Raw genomic sequence first — 20,441 nt, 5'->3', positions numbered from 1 at the left:
TTTGTGGTCTCTAAACTAACCTTTATGGCCAGATCTCGAAGCTTTAGCACAAGCCTGAGACGTATAGCTTGTCTTAAAACATGCTTGTTGTATTTTTGTACTTGAGCCTTCCTGTTAGCGTTCCAATCTAGGTATGTGAACGAGCCAGTGCTGTGAATCTCGACGCTGCGAAGCTCGGGGTTCTTGCTTGTGTACGAATCAACAAGCTGTAGCAACCAATAAGTATGCATACATCGAGCTCGCACCTTTACATAAGTGTTGTCGACCAGGAAGTTTGATTGTTTCGTCCGTCCATAGACGAAATATTAGTTATTGCAATTACTGTTTTTCTTAATATGCCTGAGTATGCGAGGTAAAACTCGGAGGCGCCAATGAAAAGCTCAATTTTAAGACACTTCTTATCTCTTATCTGTACTGACCCGCAGCACTGCACGAAGTGAAGCCCCCACCCGCTTGCATTCCACTAATATTCAACATCGCGTATGCGCATAAAGTTATTTGCAATAATATAGGCGAATTCGCACATACAGACCGTTTTAAGAAAGCAAAAGTCGAGCACTTGTGTGAAGAATGTCGCACCGTTCGCCGGAAGTGCGCCGGACGGGCATGAACCCCTATGCGGTGTGCCGAACGAACGAATTCAAAGCGCGTTTGACGGTTGCTAATGGCCATAATATTTGTTATGTGTTTGCTTTCTTCCTGCCTAGAGTAGGCCGAGATAATTTCAGACACACCGTTCAGGCACAGATCTTGGGCGTCAGTAAAAGCTCGTCCAAAAAAACTTAGCGAGGAGTAGGGGACGCTTGTTAGGGCCTCCGTCGTAGCTAGCTGATCTCAGCGTTTGCGAAAATTTAATCTTCTATCAGCATAACATTTGAGTGGGAGATATATGATGACACGAGGAGGACATCATAGTAACTTTTATGCAGTCGTGAGGTCGAATTTATTGCGTTCCCTTAAAAGTTCATGCGTAAACGCTGGGCTCAACTTTGATACCGTGTGAGGATGCGGCTTGCTTTTCGCCCAATGAAGTAACAGGAAGCGGACGTTTGACAAACAAAATACGTGTAAGGCTCCAGATGAACAAACTTTAGTTCTAGTTCAGTGGTACTAGACGGGATTATTGAAATTGATTTCAAACATGCACTCGTGGGGTGAGGTGACTAAGCCACACTTACTACGTTTGCCTACGCACGCACAATATCCGGTGTTTCGGGAACCTAGGAAAGCGCCCCGGTGTTCGTTTTGTATCGCTCGAGAACGAGTGTAATGTACAGTCGGGAGCAAAAGTTTGCCGGGCGCGGGAGCGCCAGCCGAAAAGACTGGCTGCGCCTTCTCACGGAGCGTTGCCGCTCTCAAGACTCACGCTTTGCGCGTGCGCCTCCTTTCTTGCTCGCGGTCATGCTTTTTTCACTCGCTTCCGTTCGACACACACAAGATAACGGGGACTGGCGCAAGGTGTCGCGAAATGTTATCTGTAGGATGCGCGAGCTTCGTCACCCATAACGGTGGCTTGAGGCAGACGCGCGGCATGACGGCTGTCATAGCGGCACCTTCCGCCGGTCCTGGTTATCTCATGCACGTCCGGCGGAAGCGAGCAAAAAAGACATGACTTCGTGAATCTTGATAGAGCGGCCGCGCGCCGTCGGGAGGCACAACCAGTCATTTCGGCTGACGCTCCCGCGCCCCGCAAACTTTTGCCGCCGACTGATGAAAAGTCATATAATCGAAAACGCAAGCAGCGCATTCGGTCGTGGCGTGATAGCATGAGATGAAGCTGCTCAGTCGAAACCGAAACTGAGTGGCCAACTAGTTCCCAGAGTGCACTGCGTGGTATTTCGCCGCGATGGGGCGCGTCGGTTTTGGAAGTAGTCCATTGTGACTCAAGGAACACCAAATGGTAAGACGTAAAGTGCGCGAAGTAACTGGGTATCGGTTGTCTCTGTTTAACATCGCAGTGCTGTCGACGAGAAGACTGAGTAACTGCTTTCGAAACGGAAGTTTCTGTACCTGCGGGGGGAATCTGGCTTCGGAAATAAACACAGTTCGCGGAAAGCTCGTGTTACGCTTTTATTTGCTGCTCCTCTCGTCCCGTACAAGAGACGTGGCGTCCTCGTTAAGCCTTATTGAGCTCGATTTGCTCAAATCAGGGCCGCCATAATGAGATGCAGACGACGGAGGAACTATTTGCTCCCCTGCTTCAGGGACAAAAGCTTCTCCCTTTCTAAAGGAACATAGGTTACAAGAACGCTCCTCCCCTAAGGGAGGACTATCATACCCCTTTTCCTAAGAGTGTAGCGGGGAGGGGAGCAGCTTTTGCGCCCCTCCCGTTAGTCTCCCAAAGCTGAACCCCCAGGACTAACGTTTGCACCCTTGCATTTAGGACACTGGGACTAATTGTCGCCCCTTGTGTTTTGGCCCCTGCACTCTTAAAAGAAGCTAGTAGTATATAATACCTAAAATATAAAAAACGCTGGTCACATTTGTGACTAGGTGTACCTAGTAACCGTTTGTAGTAATGGTCAGGCTAGTAATGATTACTAGATAAAAATAGTAACGATTACTAGCCAACTTAGTATATTGTAGTACCATTAGCTAATAACTGGCACTAACCCTCAAAAGACCAGGTGATGATTTTCAAAGTCAAATTCGGAATCCACAAAAACTATTATCACTGGGATAGATTTTCTTCCACGCTGCTTACACTCACATTTTCATAGCATTTATTTCACAAGTACACACGTATTGTACGTTGAACAAATACAAGGAATTCGAACACACAAAACCAACACACGCGCAACATACACACGATGACACGCTTATCAGCTCCGCTGTAAAAGCCCGTAAAAGTTAGATTTATGCGGTTTGTGCTTGTGAGTGTTACAGCCAGGAGGACCTAATATAGAGGGCTAATCGTCACGATAAGTAAGAGATTGACTAAAACTTGTTTATTAACTTATTATTTAGTGGAGAAAAGTACGGTTCCAATTAGAAACCTGCCGAGTGTCATCATGAACCGCTAAATCAGTTTTTTTTCAATACTTTGAGCACATGGGAAGTTCAGGGTCGCTAAACTCGTCAACAAAAATATTCTTCGTGTTATGACATAGTGAGGGGAGGAGCCGAAAGATCGCTGCGACGTTTTCTTTTTTCACAAACCCGCAGATCCGTCTCTCTTCGTGACGTTTTCCGTTGAGGGGACGAAAAATCCCTACGCCTCCCTAGGCACCGAACAAGAGCAGCACTAGAGAGCGCGCGGAGATCACCGTGGCTCATACGTGTGACGTCACAACAAAGATTATCAGCTGCGACCGTCATGTTTGATGGTCTCTAAAAAGCACGATGGATGCTTGGGAATTGCATTTTAAAATCAACACCGTCGAAATTGATAGTCTGGTATCGTTCTTATTTCCGCCGATAAAGCAGAATTTACTAAAAAGCGTCCCTGTCGTTCTTTTGATTTATCTCGGCCTTTCGAATCTGGCCAAAGTGTAGCCCGACGTGGCTGGGTCACAACCAGCCGACTATACAGTTGTCCACTTTCGGGCGAATTTCGCCTCCGGGCAGTTGTCCCTTCATCGGCGGGATAAAATCATTTTATGGTAGACATTCGAAGATCAGTCAGTTTGGGATTAAGTATGTTTATCAACGGAAATAAGAAAATAAAAGTAGTGTCAAGTTGTCAAAATTGGCTGTGATGCTTCAAGAACGCAAGGGCACTAAACTTGACATCGTCGATTTGAACACGCACCCTCAAATTTGTCGTTCACAACTGATAATCCTGACTCCATCGTCAAAGGTATCAACTATAAAATGACGTCACTGAACGCGCCCGCACACGTATACGTGCCCTGGCACAAGTCTTTCGCTTGAAAGTCTGTCATGGCCCCTCTTGAGTTCATGGAACGCGAGCCGTTTTAATTCCAGAATCTCTTGAACCGTTATTTCGAAAATTGCAGGCTGTTCTGTTCCTCGTCATTGCTCATTGGAACACCTCTAAGCAGGGTTGGCGAAACAGGAGGATGGAGAGGAGGGGGGGGATTTACCCCCCCCCTCCCCCAGTTGCGTCAAAAGAGGGGGCAAGGGGCATAAGGGTGGAAAGGGGGGGGGGGGGGGGGTATCGCCCCAGCCCCGAACCACCATAGCATTTCAGAGTTATAATAAATTATTAGGGGAAAGGAATATCCCCCTTCTTCACCACCATCACCTCCTCTCTCTCTCTCTCTCCCGAACAATTTCTACGGCCCTTCTTGAGACTCCTATCTGTGTGTGTGTGTGTGTGTGTGTGTGTGCGTGTCTGTGCGTGCGTGCGTGCGTGCGTGTGTGTGTGTGTGTGTGTGTGTGTGTGTGTGTGTGTGTGCGTGCGTGCGTGTGTGTGTGTGTGTGTGTGTGTGTGTGTGTTGGTCGTACCTTAATTCTTTCTTTAGAGCGCAGCTCTTCGGCGCTCGTTTCCGGGTTTCGCGGCGTGGGCGTCACCGTCGGCGTAACCGGCCCGCTAAATTTAGCGCGAAATTGACGTCACATGACCTCAACACCAATTCAATTCCCAGCTACGTGACTTCAACGCCAATTCACTTCTCCGCTAGATTATTATGTGATGTCCTTTTCCTTGCTAAATTTAGCGGAGAAACTGAATGGGAAAAGGAGGGGAGGAAAGGAAGAGGAAAGGAGGAGGGGCATACCCTCCTCTCCGTACCCTCCCATATTCCTCCTCAAGAGTTGAGCTCTAATTTCGCATTACAAAGATTTGTAAACGTCTTTAATTTTTTTTTATTTCCCCTTCTTTGTTTTTTTTTTGTTTTTGTTTTTTTTTGTATTCTTCGTTTTCCCTTATTTCTCAGACATTACCGACGTCTCTACACGAACCGCCTGTGGATGAACCCGGTGGCGTTGTTGACAGTGGCGGAAGATGAGCTCTATAAAGCCGCCCGCGTGCACCGCACACGGCTCCACAACATCACAAAGTTCAATCTTCGCCTCGATTCCGAAGCGAAGATTTTGGCCTCAAATAACTCCTTCCCAAAGTTGTTAAACGTCACTTTGTCGTCACCAATAACTTCCACAAACGACGATCTTGCGACGAGAAAGTTCAAAGTATTTACCGGCCGCCTAGGTACAATCTACACATCATTGACTCTAACGCGGCGCAGGGATGTAGGGACACTCGGGCGAGACGTCATCAGTGCAGCCGTTCAATCGGCTGGCACCACGGTGTTGCTCGCGCGCGCTTCGATGGAGCTCGCTACGACTTTGTGTTTTACATTCTCGCTCAAATTTGAGCACCGAGAGAGCTTGGATGATTGACACCTCGCTCGGCCTGACGTCAGCGCCGCGAGAGTCCAATTAGCGCGTTCCGCAACTTCCGGACACATAGTTGTGCTCGACGAGTTTAGCTACCCAGTAGTCCGCTAAAGTTACCTCTCGTGCAGCAGGCACGCGACTGGGGTTAGAAAACATGGATGACAAAGAGATGAAAAAACCGCGCGGGTGTGTAATCGCACCGGTATTTTCGCTCCTGTTGCACCACTTGTAACTTGAGCCCTAGCCTGCTTTATTCGAGATAGCCTGTCAATTCCACGACGGAGCCGTTGAGCGCGCCGCCACCATAAAAAGGTGAGGAGCTGCGCAGAACGGTTACCCATATGGTAGCCCAGAGCCACTTCTGGATAACCCTTGAGCTACCGCCAACAATACGCGCGGTGGCCTCACCGCTATGTACTAACCAAAACGGAGAAAAAAAGAAAAAAAACAAAAAAAAAGGAGGTTTGAGGCGCGGGAAAATAAACGGGAGAGGGGCTAGAAAAACAAACAAACAGGAGGGTTGCGTTTCTGTTTTCGGATTTTACCGCGGGGCATTTGCTTGGCGCTGCCAGAGAGCCGTGATGGCGCGTGCCCTCTTCTAACACTGCCTCAAATATTTTAACGGGGGAATATACATCCTACTCCCCGATAATCCAATGGCCTCGGCACGGACAGGTTTGGCTCAGTTTTAACGGCTGGATATCCAGCACCTCTTGGTTTATCCTCATGGAATGGGGAGTAACGTCCCTTGACAAAAATCACGCTTTCAAGTACCGCCAGACGTTGTTTTAGGAACGTGCAAGGCAGGTGCCACGAGCGGGCGCTCCGCCGCCATTAGATTCCAAGGGCCCCTGATTTCAGTGCTTTGGTGCCATTCGCTTCAAAAGGCCGCTCGAGACACGGGCCTCGTGCACTGGCGCATTTGACGCTACTTGCAAGACAAGCGCAAACACATGGAGGGGCTTTAATTGGGAGTGGTGGGAGACGCCACCTATGGCCATGGGAGTCGCGGTAATCAGGCATGCGCCGCCGGTGGCGAAGGGCGCGCCGTAGGCCGTTCGGTCGATGCAAGCGTTTTGCTCAATACGTGTCGTAGCTTGCTCTTTCAAAATTTTTAGAGCAAAAATATGTCTTTTTCGGAATAGATAAGAGGGCCAGTTGGTACAGCACTGAATGGAAACCGCCGAATAAACAAGGACGAGGAAGGGGACAGAGACAAAGCACACTCTCAACTGAAGGTTTATTGAAACAAACAACTGAAGATTTATTCAAACAGACAACAGTTCTGGGCAGATACGCAAATAAAACAGCGCGAGAAATACATGAGGCATTCTGCATAAGAGAGCAAGGGGAGAGTCTGTGTATTAAAGCGTCGTCACTGCACTTAACAGATAAGGAGTTCTTCTTTTTGAGCCAACAGCCAGATAGACGGCATTAATGGTTCAATGTTTGTTTCAATAAACCTTCAGTTGAGAGTGCGCTTCGTCTCTGTCCCCTTCCTCGTCCTTGTTTATTCGGCGCTTTCCATTCAGTCTTTTTCAGGTGCGGCCTCCACACTGCCAGGGGAGAAATTGGCGCAGTAGGCGCGCGGTCCAGTCCAAGTGAGCGGAGTAGGATGTCTACCCCCTAGTAATCTATTTGACTGCCTCTTCTCTGATCTCCTTTCTCGTTTACAGCGGCCGCGCTCTTTCCCGATTTCACAGGCTTTATAGAATAAAGGACATTGATTTAGCGCTCCACCGTGCTTTCCACGTACTCCAAGGCCAAATTCCGCTGGTAGATTTGTGGAGGTTACGGGGCCCTTCTTTCTTGGTATCTTTATGCATGTGCAAACGTGAGCTATAGCATTTGCTGCTCTAAACGTGCGAGCATCGAGAGGTTTCGGATTGCTCCAAGTCCACGAGCGGAATGTGTCACAAGTCTTTATAATACTGATTGATTTGTTTGTTTTGCAGGACAGTCAGAAAGCGTCTAATTCCACCTAATTAGTTTTCAATAGTTAAAAGTTAATGAAAAACTTTCAGCCTTTCCACTCTGGTGAAGAAGGAAGAGCAGCGGAGCTGGTAGCTTCTGTTCTCGGCGGTGGCTTTCCAGGCGAGCGATCTGCTCTTCTCTCGCAGGAAAATCTGAAGCGCTCGACGCAGTGGAACTTTAGGCGATAGCGGCCTCGTGGCGGTTGTGGAACCATTCGCGCTGCTACGCACATCGCCGCTCGTTCTGCTCCCGCTCTTCCTCTGAAGAAATGTTGCCGCCATCTATGAGCGGGCAGGAACCAGTTACGTGGTTGCCAAAGCTGGAAATGTTGGCGCGATCTATGAGCGACGGCGGAAAGCAGACAACCGGCAAACACAACACTATGGACAGCTACCGCCATCTATGAGCGACGGCGGCAACCAGAGTGTTGTGCCGACCACGGGTGTCGACATTTGTTTGGCACCGGACACGATCCTGAGCAAACTAACCCTTAACCGCTCTTATACAATCTTGTGCGCAACAAAGACGAGGACAAAAGCAGAGAAGAGGACACAACAAGGCGCAACTTTCAACTGAATTTTATTGAAAACGTGTTCCGGTATATATATAGTCTCAACCATCGTTACAATGACAACAAAAAGACAAAAGTAAAGGAAAAAGCACCATGACAGAGCATAACTGGGAAACAACACTATTTCGTTCTCAGGAAAAACAATTCCTTCTCCGATAATTATCGGAGAAGGAATTGTTTTTCCTGAGAACGAAATAGTGTTGTTTCCCAGTTATGCTCTGTCATGGTGTTTTTTCCTTTACTTTTGTCTTTTTGTTGTCATTGTAACGATGGTTGAGACTATATATATACCGGAACACGTTTTCAATAAAATTCAGTTGAAAGTTGCGCCTTGTTGTGTCCTCTTCTCTGCTTTTGTCCTCGTCTTTGTTGCGCACAAGATTGTATAAGATGTCAAACCAACTCGCCCAAACAACCACTCTTCTTAACCGCTCCGCTGTAATATATATTATTCATTTAGCCAACTGATCGTTACGATCAGACCCATATGTATCCCCCTGGTCGTATAACTCACCTGCCCAAAACTGAATTAAAATAGGTTCCACGTTTTTTTTTTTGTTTTTTTTTTAGCAAATTTGTTTTGCTTATAATAAATAAAAGAGCCTGTATCATCGTCGCACGATGTTTGAACCTATTTATACGTGTCCCAGCCTGTCTTCCTGGTTTCCACCGTCAATTAATCTTCAAGCAACATATTTTTGTTTCATCCCTCGTTTAGCCTCAGACAAGCGCCACATTTTATAACTTCATCCATACACTTCAAGCCGCCTGGGTGGCTCCGAGGCGAGAGCGCTGGCCAATGGATCCCCATGTGGCGGGTTCGAATCCCGGCCGAGGCGCCCGCAATCTGACGGAGGCTTATTGCGGAGGAGGCGCCGTGTAATAGGGAGTTTTCGTAGACCGGGCTGTCTCCTCCGCTAAGCGTTCCGCAACGAAGAAGTTGCTACTGCGCCTGCGCGCCGATAGCCTTGACTGTGGAGTTCCCGCTATCGTAACGGGTTGCGGAGGGCCTTGCGGGACGGCGAGAACGATCTACGAAAACTCCCTAATAGTACGTTTACACTTGCGGATCCGCTAGCGGATCCGCCCAACTTTTGCCGCTGGAGCGAAACGCTGGGCGGGAAACGCGGCGGCGAGCCGAATAGGTCCCGGACCTATTCCTGCCGCCGAACGAGGCGTTTCGCTGACCGGAAGTGTGACCGGAAGTGACATTTTTGCGTAGCGCGAAGCTGCTACGTCACGAGTATGCGCTCTCCCACTTCGTTTTTGGCAATGGCGTCGACGGCATCCAGCGTCTCTGGCATGGCTGGGAACGAGGACAGCTCAACCGCCCCATATTCAGCGGAGATGTTGATTGACATTGTGAAAAATTATCCTTGCCTCTACGACCTTAGGAATGCGTCGTACAAAGATAACAAGTACAAAGACGAACTGTGGAACAAGATCGGTGCGGGATTCGGAATGAAAGGTATGTGCTTTCAAAACCTTGCAATTTTTAGAGGGAGCGGGTTTAGACTGCAGTGCGCCGTAAGCTTCCCCCTATTTGGTATTATCTTGCGAATTGCCAGCTACCTTAGCATGCGACCCCGATATTAGTCATTTGTTCTTGTAACAATGTACCGGTGTGTCGCGGAAGCGAGGAAGCAATGCGGGCGTGTCGGTTAACTGAAGAAATGAACGCAGCACACCAGCGACAAAGAAATCGCAAAATGCAGCGAAAATGACAAGTACTCTTTTGTGCTGTAAAAACGGTGCCAGGTCTCGTCGGTCATGTGCGCCACAACTATCGTCGGTGCCGAACAGCACTTGTAAAACCACTGTATGTTGTGTTTGCAGGACAGAAGTGCAAAAATAAATTTAAAAATTTAAAGGACTCGTTCACGAAGGTGCGAAATGGAATATCCACATGCATGAAGAGTGGCGCCGGCGCAGCGGACGTGCCCACGGTGAAGTGGAAACACTTCGAACAAATGATGGAAGTGATGGAGCGGGTCTCCGAAGCTCCGATGTAAGTAACAAATTTTTATATACGCCTCAGGCTGGTCCATGCAGCAGTTTTGAACCAGTTTCGCTGATTCAAGGGCATGTTGTGTGAAATAGATTTGCGCATTACTTTAAACATCTTTCCGCCATGTTTATGACGAATCGGTTTTCATTGCAGCCTGCGGACTAACATCGTATTGGGCACAGAGGCACGGTATGTTTCTGGCATTAATAATGCCGATCTCTACTTCAAAAACTAAGCATACAAAAATATTGAGCATATAAAATGCAAATTATTACAAGTTGGGAGCACAGACTGCTGCAAATGACTGCTCCGTTCTGGTGTACAGTGCTCATGTGGACGTAGTGCTATTAGAGTGGTACACAGCTGCAGGCACGTAGCCAGGATTTTTTTTTCGGGGCGGGGGGGGGGGGGGGGGCACGGGGCACCCATGACAAAATGCTGTATGAGGGGGAGGGGGGAAAGGAAATCCCAGCAAAATGGAAGATTTCGGGGGGGGGGGGGCATGCCGCCCCCCCTGGCTATGTGTCTGCACAGCTGTGATGCCTTACGCTCTAGTTCGTGTACTGTGCTAAGTCATGCATGTTATTGGTTAGCTTACTTTTTTTTAAATGCAAATTCAGTCGAAGGCATTTTCTGATTTGAGAACATTTGTGTTTATTAGAGACAGCAGCTCGCTGTCGTCCGACGGCAGCATCGCTGACCAACGGCACGTTGGGGAAGAACAGGCCGACAGCCCGTTTCTCAGCTACCAGGACTTGGGTGCAGCTGGTACATCCAGCAGCTCCACGGAACTGCATACAACTGAAGAGAGTTCAAGGTAAACAAATGAAACAAACAAAATAAATGTAACGTAGGCTTATGTGCCCTCTTGGGACTGGTATTGTTGCAAAAACGCTGAGACGTTATACTCAGCATGCGGATGCAAGCGCACAGCTTTCGAATGTGCCTTTTGTGCAAGCGCTCACACAAACGAAGCACTGTGCAAAGCTCTGCCCTCATGCTCTTTCCTTTGCCCTCAGTGAACACAAATTGTGAATCGGAGTAAAGGCGTTGGTTTTGCTAACTGAAAGCCTGCTACTCCACGATCGACACTCAATATGCAAAACAAAGAACCACTTATGTTGTCCGTTCAATGAAAAAAAACTAGCACACCACTCTCAAATTAGATGTTACTCATATGCTAACATCAACAATCAATTTGAAGATTCTACAGGACCTAAAGAGGTGCTCCTTCTATCCATTATTGTGTGAAGCAGATATAGTTTGCTACCATTTTCTTTCGTGCTTCCAGGTCCCAACAAATGAGAGAAACGCTGCTGGAGCAGGAGAACTCTGATGAAGAGAGGAAAGTGCACTATTGTTTTTATGCAACCTGAGTCCAGCTATGACCGCTTTACCAACTTGATAAGATGTAAACATTACTTCTGAAAAGTCGGGGGAGGGGGGGGGGATTGCTTTAGCACCACTTTCAACTGCAGTGACACTATCGGAGTTCCCTCTCCTTTAAAAGTTTGTCTTTTATTGCTTCTCAAACCACTGCATTTCCCTATGTTAAGGGCCCGAAGACCACGGAAAGTTGCAAAAAAAAAACGGAAACAAGCAACCACAACAAAGGTATGGCATGATTGCACTATTTGTAATCTGTTCTCACACCAAACACCTTTTTCAGCCCACAACAAAGCAGTGCGCCATCAGCTGTAATTGCTGCTGCCTGTTTGAGACAGATCGAGCTCAATAGAGAAGAGAGGAGGCACCCTCCTGATGCTGTACATCACTTTTGCATGTCACTGGCAGAGCAGCTGCGGTCACTAGGTGCAGATCAGCAGCTGGACACAATGCACAACATTCACAATTTAATGTATACTGTGATGAAAGAGAACACGACCGAACCTGCAAACTACATTCCATAGTTTTAAGCCAATGCATGCCAAACTTGGCAAAAGGCTTGTACCCAGTCCTACTAAAACCGTGCAGTGCAGCCGAAGCGACAGCCCCCGTAGGCCAATAAAGAAAAAAGTGAAAGCCGCTTACAACTCCCTGTAACGCCGAATTAGAGCGCAGCTCTTGAGGAGGAGGAGGGAAGGGCACTGGGGGGGGGGGGTTAGACTAACCAGGGGGGGGGGATCACTTGACCTTGGGGGGTCACGTGACCTTGGGGGTCACGTGACCCCAATGCCGATGATGTCATCACTGACGTCACTGATGATGTCATCAGTGACGATGACGATGCGGCTACCGATGACGTCATTAGTGACGTCACTGATGACTTCACCAGTGATGATGACGATTACGATGCGAACGTCGGTGACGTCATCAGTGACGTCGCTGACGACGTCATCAGTGATGATGACGATGACGATGCGGATGCCGGTGACGACATCAGTGACGTCACTGATGACGTCATCAGTGATGATGACGATGACGATGCGGATGTTGGTAACGTCACCGGCATCCACATCGTCATCGTCATCATCACTGATGACGTCACCGGCATCCACATCGTCATCGTCATCACTGATGACGTCACCGGCATCCACATCGTCATCGTCATCATCACTGATGACGTCACCGGCATCCGCATCGTCATCGTCATCATCACTGATGACGTCATCATCACTGATGACGTCACCGGCATCCACATCGTCATCGTCATTATCACTGATGACGTCACCGGCATCCACATCGTCATCGTCACTGATGACGTTACCGGCATCCACATCGTCATCGTCATCATCACTGATGACGTCACCGGCATCCGCATCGTCATCGTCATCATCACTGATGATGACGTCATCAGTGATGATGACGATGACTATGTGGATGCCGGTGACGTCATCAGTGTCGATGACGTCATCGGGGGGTCCCGCGACATCGGCGGGGGTCACGTGACCTCGGGGGGTCACGTGACCTCGAGGAGGGGGTCACGTGACCTCAGGGGAGTCACGTGACCTCAGGAGAGTCACGTGACTTCGGGGGTCACGTGACCTCGGGGGGTCACGTGCCCCCCACGAAGTCACGTGACCCCGGTGGGGGGCTCGCGCGGTGCATTATGGGACATTTCCCATGATGCACCGCGCGGTTACGCCGACGCCGACGCCGACGGCGACGCCGACGCCAACGGCGACGGCGACGCCGACGCCGCTCAAGCCGGAAACGGGCCCCTAAGAGCTGCGCTCTAAAACCGCACACTTATACCCCACGGAGTGACTGTGCAGGGTGACCTTCGATCTTCTGATTGGCTGCAGCTTGGCTGCACTGCACAGTTTTAGTGAGACAGAGTGGAGCTTACCTAGATCTTGCTTTTGTATCATGCTCTGCTACGTCTAAGAAGTGTCTGTGCTTCATGAGTGTGTGTTTTTTCTTTTTCCAATGTTTTTATTGTTACACTTATCTTGTGTCAAGCAAAAAAAAAGAAAAGGCAAGATAGGTAGTTTATTGAACGCCACATTTTTCATGTCAGTGTTTTTATTAAAAGTTAAATATCCCATAATAAAAAAGGCTCAAGGTACCCCATAAACACTGCTTATGAGTTGTGAATGCGCAAGCATGTACCTATGTCATTATTCCGCTCCCCTATTTTGTCTGCAGCGTATTTGTGTCGACGGCAGGGCGGCGCGCTCTGCCCGCACCCTGCCGTGCCGTTTGGCGCGGTTTCAAAGCTGATGATGTCGGCTCGCCCCATGAGACAGTTAATGCTTTCCCATTAAAAAAAAAATAAGCGGAAAATGAAAAAAAGACAACTTGGTGTCATACCTTCATCTATCTTTCTGTTCCTTCCCCATATATCTTTATCATTCCTTATATATCTAATAAAATGACAATTTGAGTTGAAAGTCAGCACTGTGTGTGTGTGTCACTGAGTGTATATTTTATTGCATGCCACTTTTCTCGTGAAGCATGCATCACCTGCACAGCTACCAACATTTGAGATCAGTGCTTGATTTCGATTTGCAACTGGATAAATGAAGAATCCCACCTACTTGTTCCTGCCAAGGCATCACACCATGTCGTCTTGCCATGGCACCTTCCCAGCAGTGATGAAGTAGTGGGACAGCTTGTCCCTCATGGCATAGGCCAAGCTGGATACACCACAATAATGTGTATAAGATTTGAGACAGTGTCATTGAACCTTAAGGATGCAATCATGCATGAATTCCACAACACAACGAATGAAGTCTACATTTTTCTGCTTTAAACAAGCTTTTTGCACAACATAAATGTCATCTCTGGTATTGCTAGTCACCTTATGCAAACATAACAAATACCTTGTTTCAACAGAAATGAAAAAAGTACTTGCTATGGAACGAGCTGATGGTGCATAGACTTTTGCACAATTACCCTTGCCATAAAAAAGTGTAGTGCAAATGTAGTTGCATATGCCGATGCCTGTAGCAGCAATTTTTTTGTAAGCAAACGTCAAATTGGCACTTTGCACAAACGTTCCTCAACGCCTTTTTGTTGCGATTTACTTCCACTCAGCCCTGTAACTATTATTGTGTATCCAGATGCAAATGGTCGACATGTAAAATTTTTCGCTAATGTACTTCAGCTCTGGAAATTGGAATTAAGAGAATATACTATGCTAAGAGTTTTTCATATTAAGAGTAATCAAACTCGACTAAAACACTACCTGTGAAAATCTATTTATTCTTTGTACAGCTGACATGATACCTCTGCCACAAATATGCTCGACATTAGATTAGTGACAACATGTAAATGGGACTAGGGAACAGGTCATGGGTACCTGCATGTTGCTGCACTGCATTGAAGCCGAAATGACATGTACAGAAAAGTGAAAACTGGCCTCTCTGCCTGCTCTGGTCCTACCTGGTGGGACGACCACGTGTGTTTGACTGGCTGGTGAGTGCAGCAGTGGAGTTGGGCTCTGCCCGCCAACTGCCAGCTCTTTCATTGCCTTCCCAGTCGTCAGTGTCGCCAGTGCCGGGTGGGCAATAGGACGTTGAGGAAACCTGCGATTCCTTGAGCAGGAAGTTATGAAGCGCAATGCAGGCTGCCACATATCTGCTTGTGTTTTCTGTGTTCGCCCTAAAAGGGCGTCGCAGAATGCGCCACTTTTGGGCGAGAATGCCAAAGGCATTTTCTACAACCCTTCGGCCCCTACTAAGCCGGTAGTTGAAGATGCGCCGCCGGTTGCATGCCTCGCGTTCCCCAGATGGCCTCTCTTCATTAGGTGCTTGGTCAGTATCGTCCGTCTGGCCTTCAGTGCGTGTGGGCTGTAGGCCTGCAGCACAGAGTCATTTTCATATTAGCTCGAGAGAAACATATGCAAAGCCATTTAATGCAAGTAAGACTGATGGGGAATTCCAATGGTCGATTTGGCATGGATTTTCAGCGGTCTTTTGTTGCTATCTTTATGCACAGACAAGCGCGAGCTAGCATTTGTCGGTCTAAAGGCGAGAGCGAGGATCGCTTTTGAATCGCTCCAAAACGACGCGTGGAATTCGCCACGATTGTGAGAGACGTAAAATGCCCACTACACCACATTCATCTCCAGGCATGCCCTCATTATGTACCATCGCTTTACCCGGTGTGTCACTCCTCCACAAATTAATTTTTGAAGGTTACTTCCATCATGTAGTTGTGTCTCCTTTGGGTTTTTGTGACACTATCAAAAGCTGGCTATTCTGCACTGCTACATTGCCTTGGGAACTTGTTATATCCTCAGCAAAGAAATATATTCTTTGCGACCTAGATTTTATCTATAAATAAAGGGGGGGGGGGGGAGACGGAGACGGGAGAGAGAGAAGAGGTCACTTGCTTTTTCTTGGATAAGGCCGCATAAGGTACTTCTTCAGCGGGAAGGCCTCGTCCCCAACCAAGAAATAAGGCACTGTGCCAATGTTGCCTAGACTAGAATCTGGGGGAATGCCCTGTTGGTCTGCGACAATGCGGCGCTGTAGCTCGCTACGTGCGAAGATGCCTCCGTCCGACTCGCTGCCATGGTGGCCAATCTCCACATACAGGAACCTAATATGCATGAAAAAGAGAAAACACATCAGTGCATTTAGCTTTCTGGTCTCCATATCATTTAAAGAAACATGTGAAATATCAGAAGCATTGACAAGACAAATCGGTAAATGTGAACTGCACAGTTTTCACGTGACAACATCCAATTCACCTCATTTCTGTAGCAGCAACGGCAGTAAGTGCTCAGTAACTATAACCTCTACATTTTTCAAATGAGACACCTGTGCAAATTGGAAATGACCACCCATAAACCTTTGAACAGCAGCCACCTGAGCAACTTCGTTTCTTCTGGCCACCCTGTACGGAAAAGAACTCTGTGTGTATGTGGGCGGGGGGAGTGGGGAGTTGCTGATGAACCATCCCTCCTTTCCCCCCCCCCCCTTCCCTTCACTTCAAACAAAATCCTGGCTACGCTACTAACGTGACAAGTGGCTGAAATATGCCGACGCTGAAGCGTCAAGGTCTGGCATTCTGGCTAGCTTAGTGGCGAACAAATAATGCACTCCATGCAAAAACTACAACAAAAATAAATGTTTCATATTGCACAAGCTTTGCGCATATTCTTGCAATTCTGCAATGCGCAGTCTTGCATGCAGTGCTTTAGGAAAGTAGCCAGTTGCAAGCCTACTACTGATGTGCTCACGCGTGTATTATACATGCTTGTACGCGTGGGGCACCACCTAGGATGCCTTTTTTGCAAATGCATATAGGAGAGGCATAGTCAAATTTGTGTTTTATGTCATCTCACTGACAGCCGAGATATTTATTAGCTCCTCTGATGTTGCCAGGTAATTAATAAGATATGTAATAACTATCATACATTCATCATATTTCACAGGAAGCCTCACCTGTAGTAGGCGTCACTCACAGCAAGCAACGACTTGCTGAAGCCATTTTTATAATTTCTGTCCTGGCTGCAGGACTTCGCAGGACACTCGATGCTGACGTGCTTGCCGTCAATCGCACCCAAGCAATGTGGCAAATTCCATCTTTCCTCGAACTCGCCAGCAACCTGAAAAACAAAATTTGGGGGTTAAGTGTCACTCAAATAAAGTATCTGGTGCACACCAGCATAAACTTGCGGTGCATTTCAACCACACGGGTGCTTTTGGACGTGCAACTGAAACCAGGGTCATAAGGTGAAGTTTTTGCAATAACCCGAAATGATATTGTAAGCACATTGGCTGAGATTCAAACCCGTCAACTTGATATCCATCAGGGTTGCGACCCCGGAGTTGGAATGGTTCTGGAACCTTTCCACATTTCCATAGTTCCAAAACGGAATGAGAATGGAATGGGGTAGTGGAGGGAGGGAGGAATGGGAGTGCGACTGGACCCTTTAATTCCGAAATGGAGTTCCGGCTGATGCACCATCTGCGTACGCGTGCAGCATGCACATGGAGGTTGCTTTGACAGGCTTCATGCGCATGCTGCACGTGTACAATTTTTACTCACATACAAGCGAAGAAATGGTGATAGCCAGTTGCCCTGCTTGCAATCGTCTATACATGACTAGCACCGACGTCCTATCAGTGGCCATGTTGGTGTTATCTGTGCTGCTGCTGAGCGCATACCTTCAGCAGCGTGCACTTCGCACCATCAGATTAGTTTTTCTCAGCTGGAACAAGTTGGAATGACCACCAGCACGGTCCGATGACGCCATGTGCAAGCCATGTGTGAGCAAAGCCAAGTGTGAGCAAAGCCGAAGATAAAAGCGTTGCCTTGAACAACACTTGCGTAGCACGAGCTCACGTGTACCACAGGCAGGCTTAAAACGTGATGCTCACTCTGTAGCTTTGCCTTGGCTCGTACTAGTGAAACAAAGTATAGGTGCATTCTCTGATGAAGGGGCTTATTGTGCAAAGAAAAGCAGGTCATCGTGCAGTTGCAACGTTGACAGCACCAATATATAGAAGGAGCAGCCGGGGAAAACTTCAATTTGTCAGTAGTGTATCAATCCGCGTTTTCACGCCCCAAACGTCGCAACGGCAGCCACTAAGAAATTGGCCAGCCCCGTGCACGGGGGCAAAGCAAGTGGTCGTGAATAAAAGCACAGTAAAGTATGTGATCATTTCACTTGCACTGCCAATATGTCACTATGGCGGGGTATTGTAATAGATCTAGGGAACATATCGGTTGGATCTTACATTTCATTAGGAGCAAAGGAAAAGGCTTGACAAGCTTTTAAACTTTAAACAAGAAAGCTGTGTTTAGATCTTAAAGGGATGCTGAACCGAAATTTGAATTCTCCAAAAAACGCGGCAAAAGCGTGCAACGGGATGCTACAAACACCAAAACATCACTCATACAGCAATATCTCAAACGGATGACCGTATTTTTCAAAAAAGGAGGAGCATTTGGCAGGAATGTTGACGTCATGCTTCTCTGAGAAGGAGAGGGAACGGCCTCGCGTCTTCTCCGCCTCGCGGCCTTGAGGGAGCGAAGCAAAGAGAGGAGGAAGCACGGTATCTTGACGTCACGCGCCTCCTCGGCCTGGTTCAATCTCGACCTCCTTTTTCCAAAATATGGCCGTCCATTCGAGATATCGCATTGCGAGTAGTATTGTAGGGATTGTAGCGCCCCGCCTACATCTCCTGCATTGTTTGTTTTTTTTTAAATCCAAATTTCGGTTCACCATCCCTTTAAGCACTTCGCTTTCGCCACATCGTCCCCTTTTCTCGCACAATATTTTGTTTTATTTTGATCACACATCATAGACAAGTGCGATGCACTTCGAGAGCTTTGGAAATATGAAAATACCCTAAAGCACAGACGCATCTTAATATAGACCGTACATTTCGAACACCTCACCGCTTTTATATTCAAACTTCCGAACTGTCACAATGCTCTTTGCGTCGGTCATCCGTCTTTTCTTGCAAGCTTTTATATTTGCGGTGCCATTGTCTTTCATCCACCGTTATAAAAGGGTTAAGTTTGTATCAAAAACTCTCATTTTCTATCCTACAACAGAAGGTTAGGTATGAATAAGCAGTATATTGTGGTGAATAGAAATGCTTTCGTGTAGCGAGAGTGAATTTTGGATGTACGTTAAAGAATGTGCGCAAGTTATAGCCTGCATGCAAGATCTCGTGTATCAATACACATGATCACATGACAGCTGTATACAGAGCTTGAAGTTGCCAATAAGGACATGCTGCTTCGCTGTTATATTGGAATTTATTCAACTTATCCCTATTGCTTTCTTTCGTATAATGCTTTCATTTTTGTCAGCTTCGAAGTACAAACACCATGGACATTATTTCATATTGAAGAATTAAAGGAATGAAATAGGAACGCCCAGCCACGTCTGGAGAGGGAATGGGCTAAGTCTCTCCACTACAAGAAGTTAAAAGGAATGGAATTCGCACAATCTCCACTCCCAGGAATAGGAACAGACTTGAATGGGTGGCCACATTCCGCAACTGCGATATTCATGGAACGACCGAAAGGCAAATGGGACTTCATTTCTGTTTGTGCCCGTTGATACTACGACACTGACGCCAAGTTTACAAATGCGACACTAGCAGCACCTAACGGCATATCAACACCAGAAAGTTTGAACCATACCCTGATCCAGGCGTCTGCGGTCTTCGGGCATACAACGTAAATGGGACTCAGGATGTCCCAGATAGCTGCACATACCTCCGACACAATTTTGCACGCTGTTGTTCTCCCACAGAGGAAATTGTATGAGGAGGACCTCAGCGTTTCACCTGCTGCCAAGAATCTGCAAATAAAAATAACTATTTGTTCACATTCTCAAGAACCCAGGTGGCATGCTGATGAAATTCTTGGGGGTAGTAGGCCAAACAGGCAAATCAACATCGGACCTCTGGCATGCCACAGCGAAGAGCTGAAGTTTAATTTCAACCACCTGAGGTCCTTCTCATGAGTATTGACATCAAATTACGAGCACGCATGTCGAGATGAGGTTTGCCGATGGTACGTTTTCAAATTTTCAAATCTTTACCTGACGGCCAAAGCCAGGCGATCGTCGGGAGAGATCGGGCGTCGGAATCGGGTTTCCTCCTTCGTGATGTGGGGGCCGACGAGGCTCAAAAGAGTGTCGAAGGACCGCGGCGGCATCCTAAGAAAACTGTAAGAAACCCGTACACAAATGATCATGGGACAATTGAGCATGGTTACCTCGTACAGTCGAGGAAGGGACACTATTCGAGTTTGTTTAAACTGCTTGAGGAGAGCCATAACAAAGAACGCAACGTTTTCAGCGTCGTTCGAGCCAACATGCTCGTACTCGCGGCATAGCGCACAAGTGTATACATTCCAAATTCACTTACTGTCGGTAATACTCCTCGTCATACGAGCGAAGACGAGGAAGGAGGCAGCTGGCTTGTCCCGTCCTTTCGCGGTCTCGCAAACATGGGCGAACCCACCACCGCCGACGGCGACGCTGCTTTTTCGGCGCTCGCTGCTCCTCTTCCTCCATCGCAAGCAGCGAAGACGAGAGGAGAATCATTGCGATCTCCTCTTCTTCATCTATGTAATCGTCCATCATCAGCTTCGCGCCGTGCTTTCCGTTTGGTGCAGCGTCAACGTGAAGCGCACGCCTACCCGTCGAGCCAAAACAAAAACAGGTGA

General features: G+C 47.7%; 2 protein-coding genes across 4 annotated transcripts in view; both read right to left on the bottom strand.

Moving 5' to 3' along the window:
• Positions 1–20,441, bottom strand: part of LOC8029374 (cationic amino acid transporter 3-like) — a 262,424-nt gene that overhangs the window by 69,694 nt on the left and 172,289 nt on the right. The window lies entirely within an intron of this gene.
• Positions 10,494–20,441, bottom strand: part of LOC115317224 (protein ALP1-like) — a 9,954-nt gene continuing 6 nt past the window's right edge. The window contains exons 1-8 of one of the 3 annotated variants that reach the window (XM_040223316.2): positions 20,141–20,441; positions 19,813–19,938; positions 19,410–19,569; positions 16,691–16,854; positions 15,634–15,842; positions 14,682–15,096; positions 13,831–13,933; positions 10,494–10,655 (exon numbers count right to left, since the gene is read on the bottom strand). The exon at positions 20,141–20,441 is cut by the window's right edge and continues 6 nt beyond it. In XM_040223316.2, the coding sequence (XP_040079250.1) occupies positions 13,852–13,933; positions 14,682–15,096; positions 15,634–15,842; positions 16,691–16,854; positions 19,410–19,569; positions 19,813–19,938; positions 20,141–20,358 (1,374 nt within the window). In that variant the 5' untranslated portion in view covers positions 20,359–20,441 and the 3' untranslated portion in view covers positions 10,494–10,655; positions 13,831–13,851. Of the gene's footprint in view, positions 10,656–13,282; positions 13,934–14,681; positions 15,097–15,633; positions 15,843–16,690; positions 16,855–19,409; positions 19,570–19,812; positions 19,939–20,140 lie in introns of those variants that run through there. The other 2 variants (XM_040223315.2, XM_029976808.4) reach the window with 2 other exon arrangements.

The sequence above is a fragment of the Ixodes scapularis genome, unplaced genomic scaffold, assembly GCF_016920785.2.
Source record: "Ixodes scapularis isolate PalLabHiFi unplaced genomic scaffold, ASM1692078v2 PGA_scaffold1__304_contigs__length_218370807, whole genome shotgun sequence".
In the NCBI taxonomy this organism is placed as follows: Eukaryota; Metazoa; Arthropoda; class Arachnida; order Ixodida; family Ixodidae; genus Ixodes; species Ixodes scapularis.
Note: the sequence above shows the minus strand (reverse complement) of the source record. Positions and strands in the feature narration are given on the sequence as shown.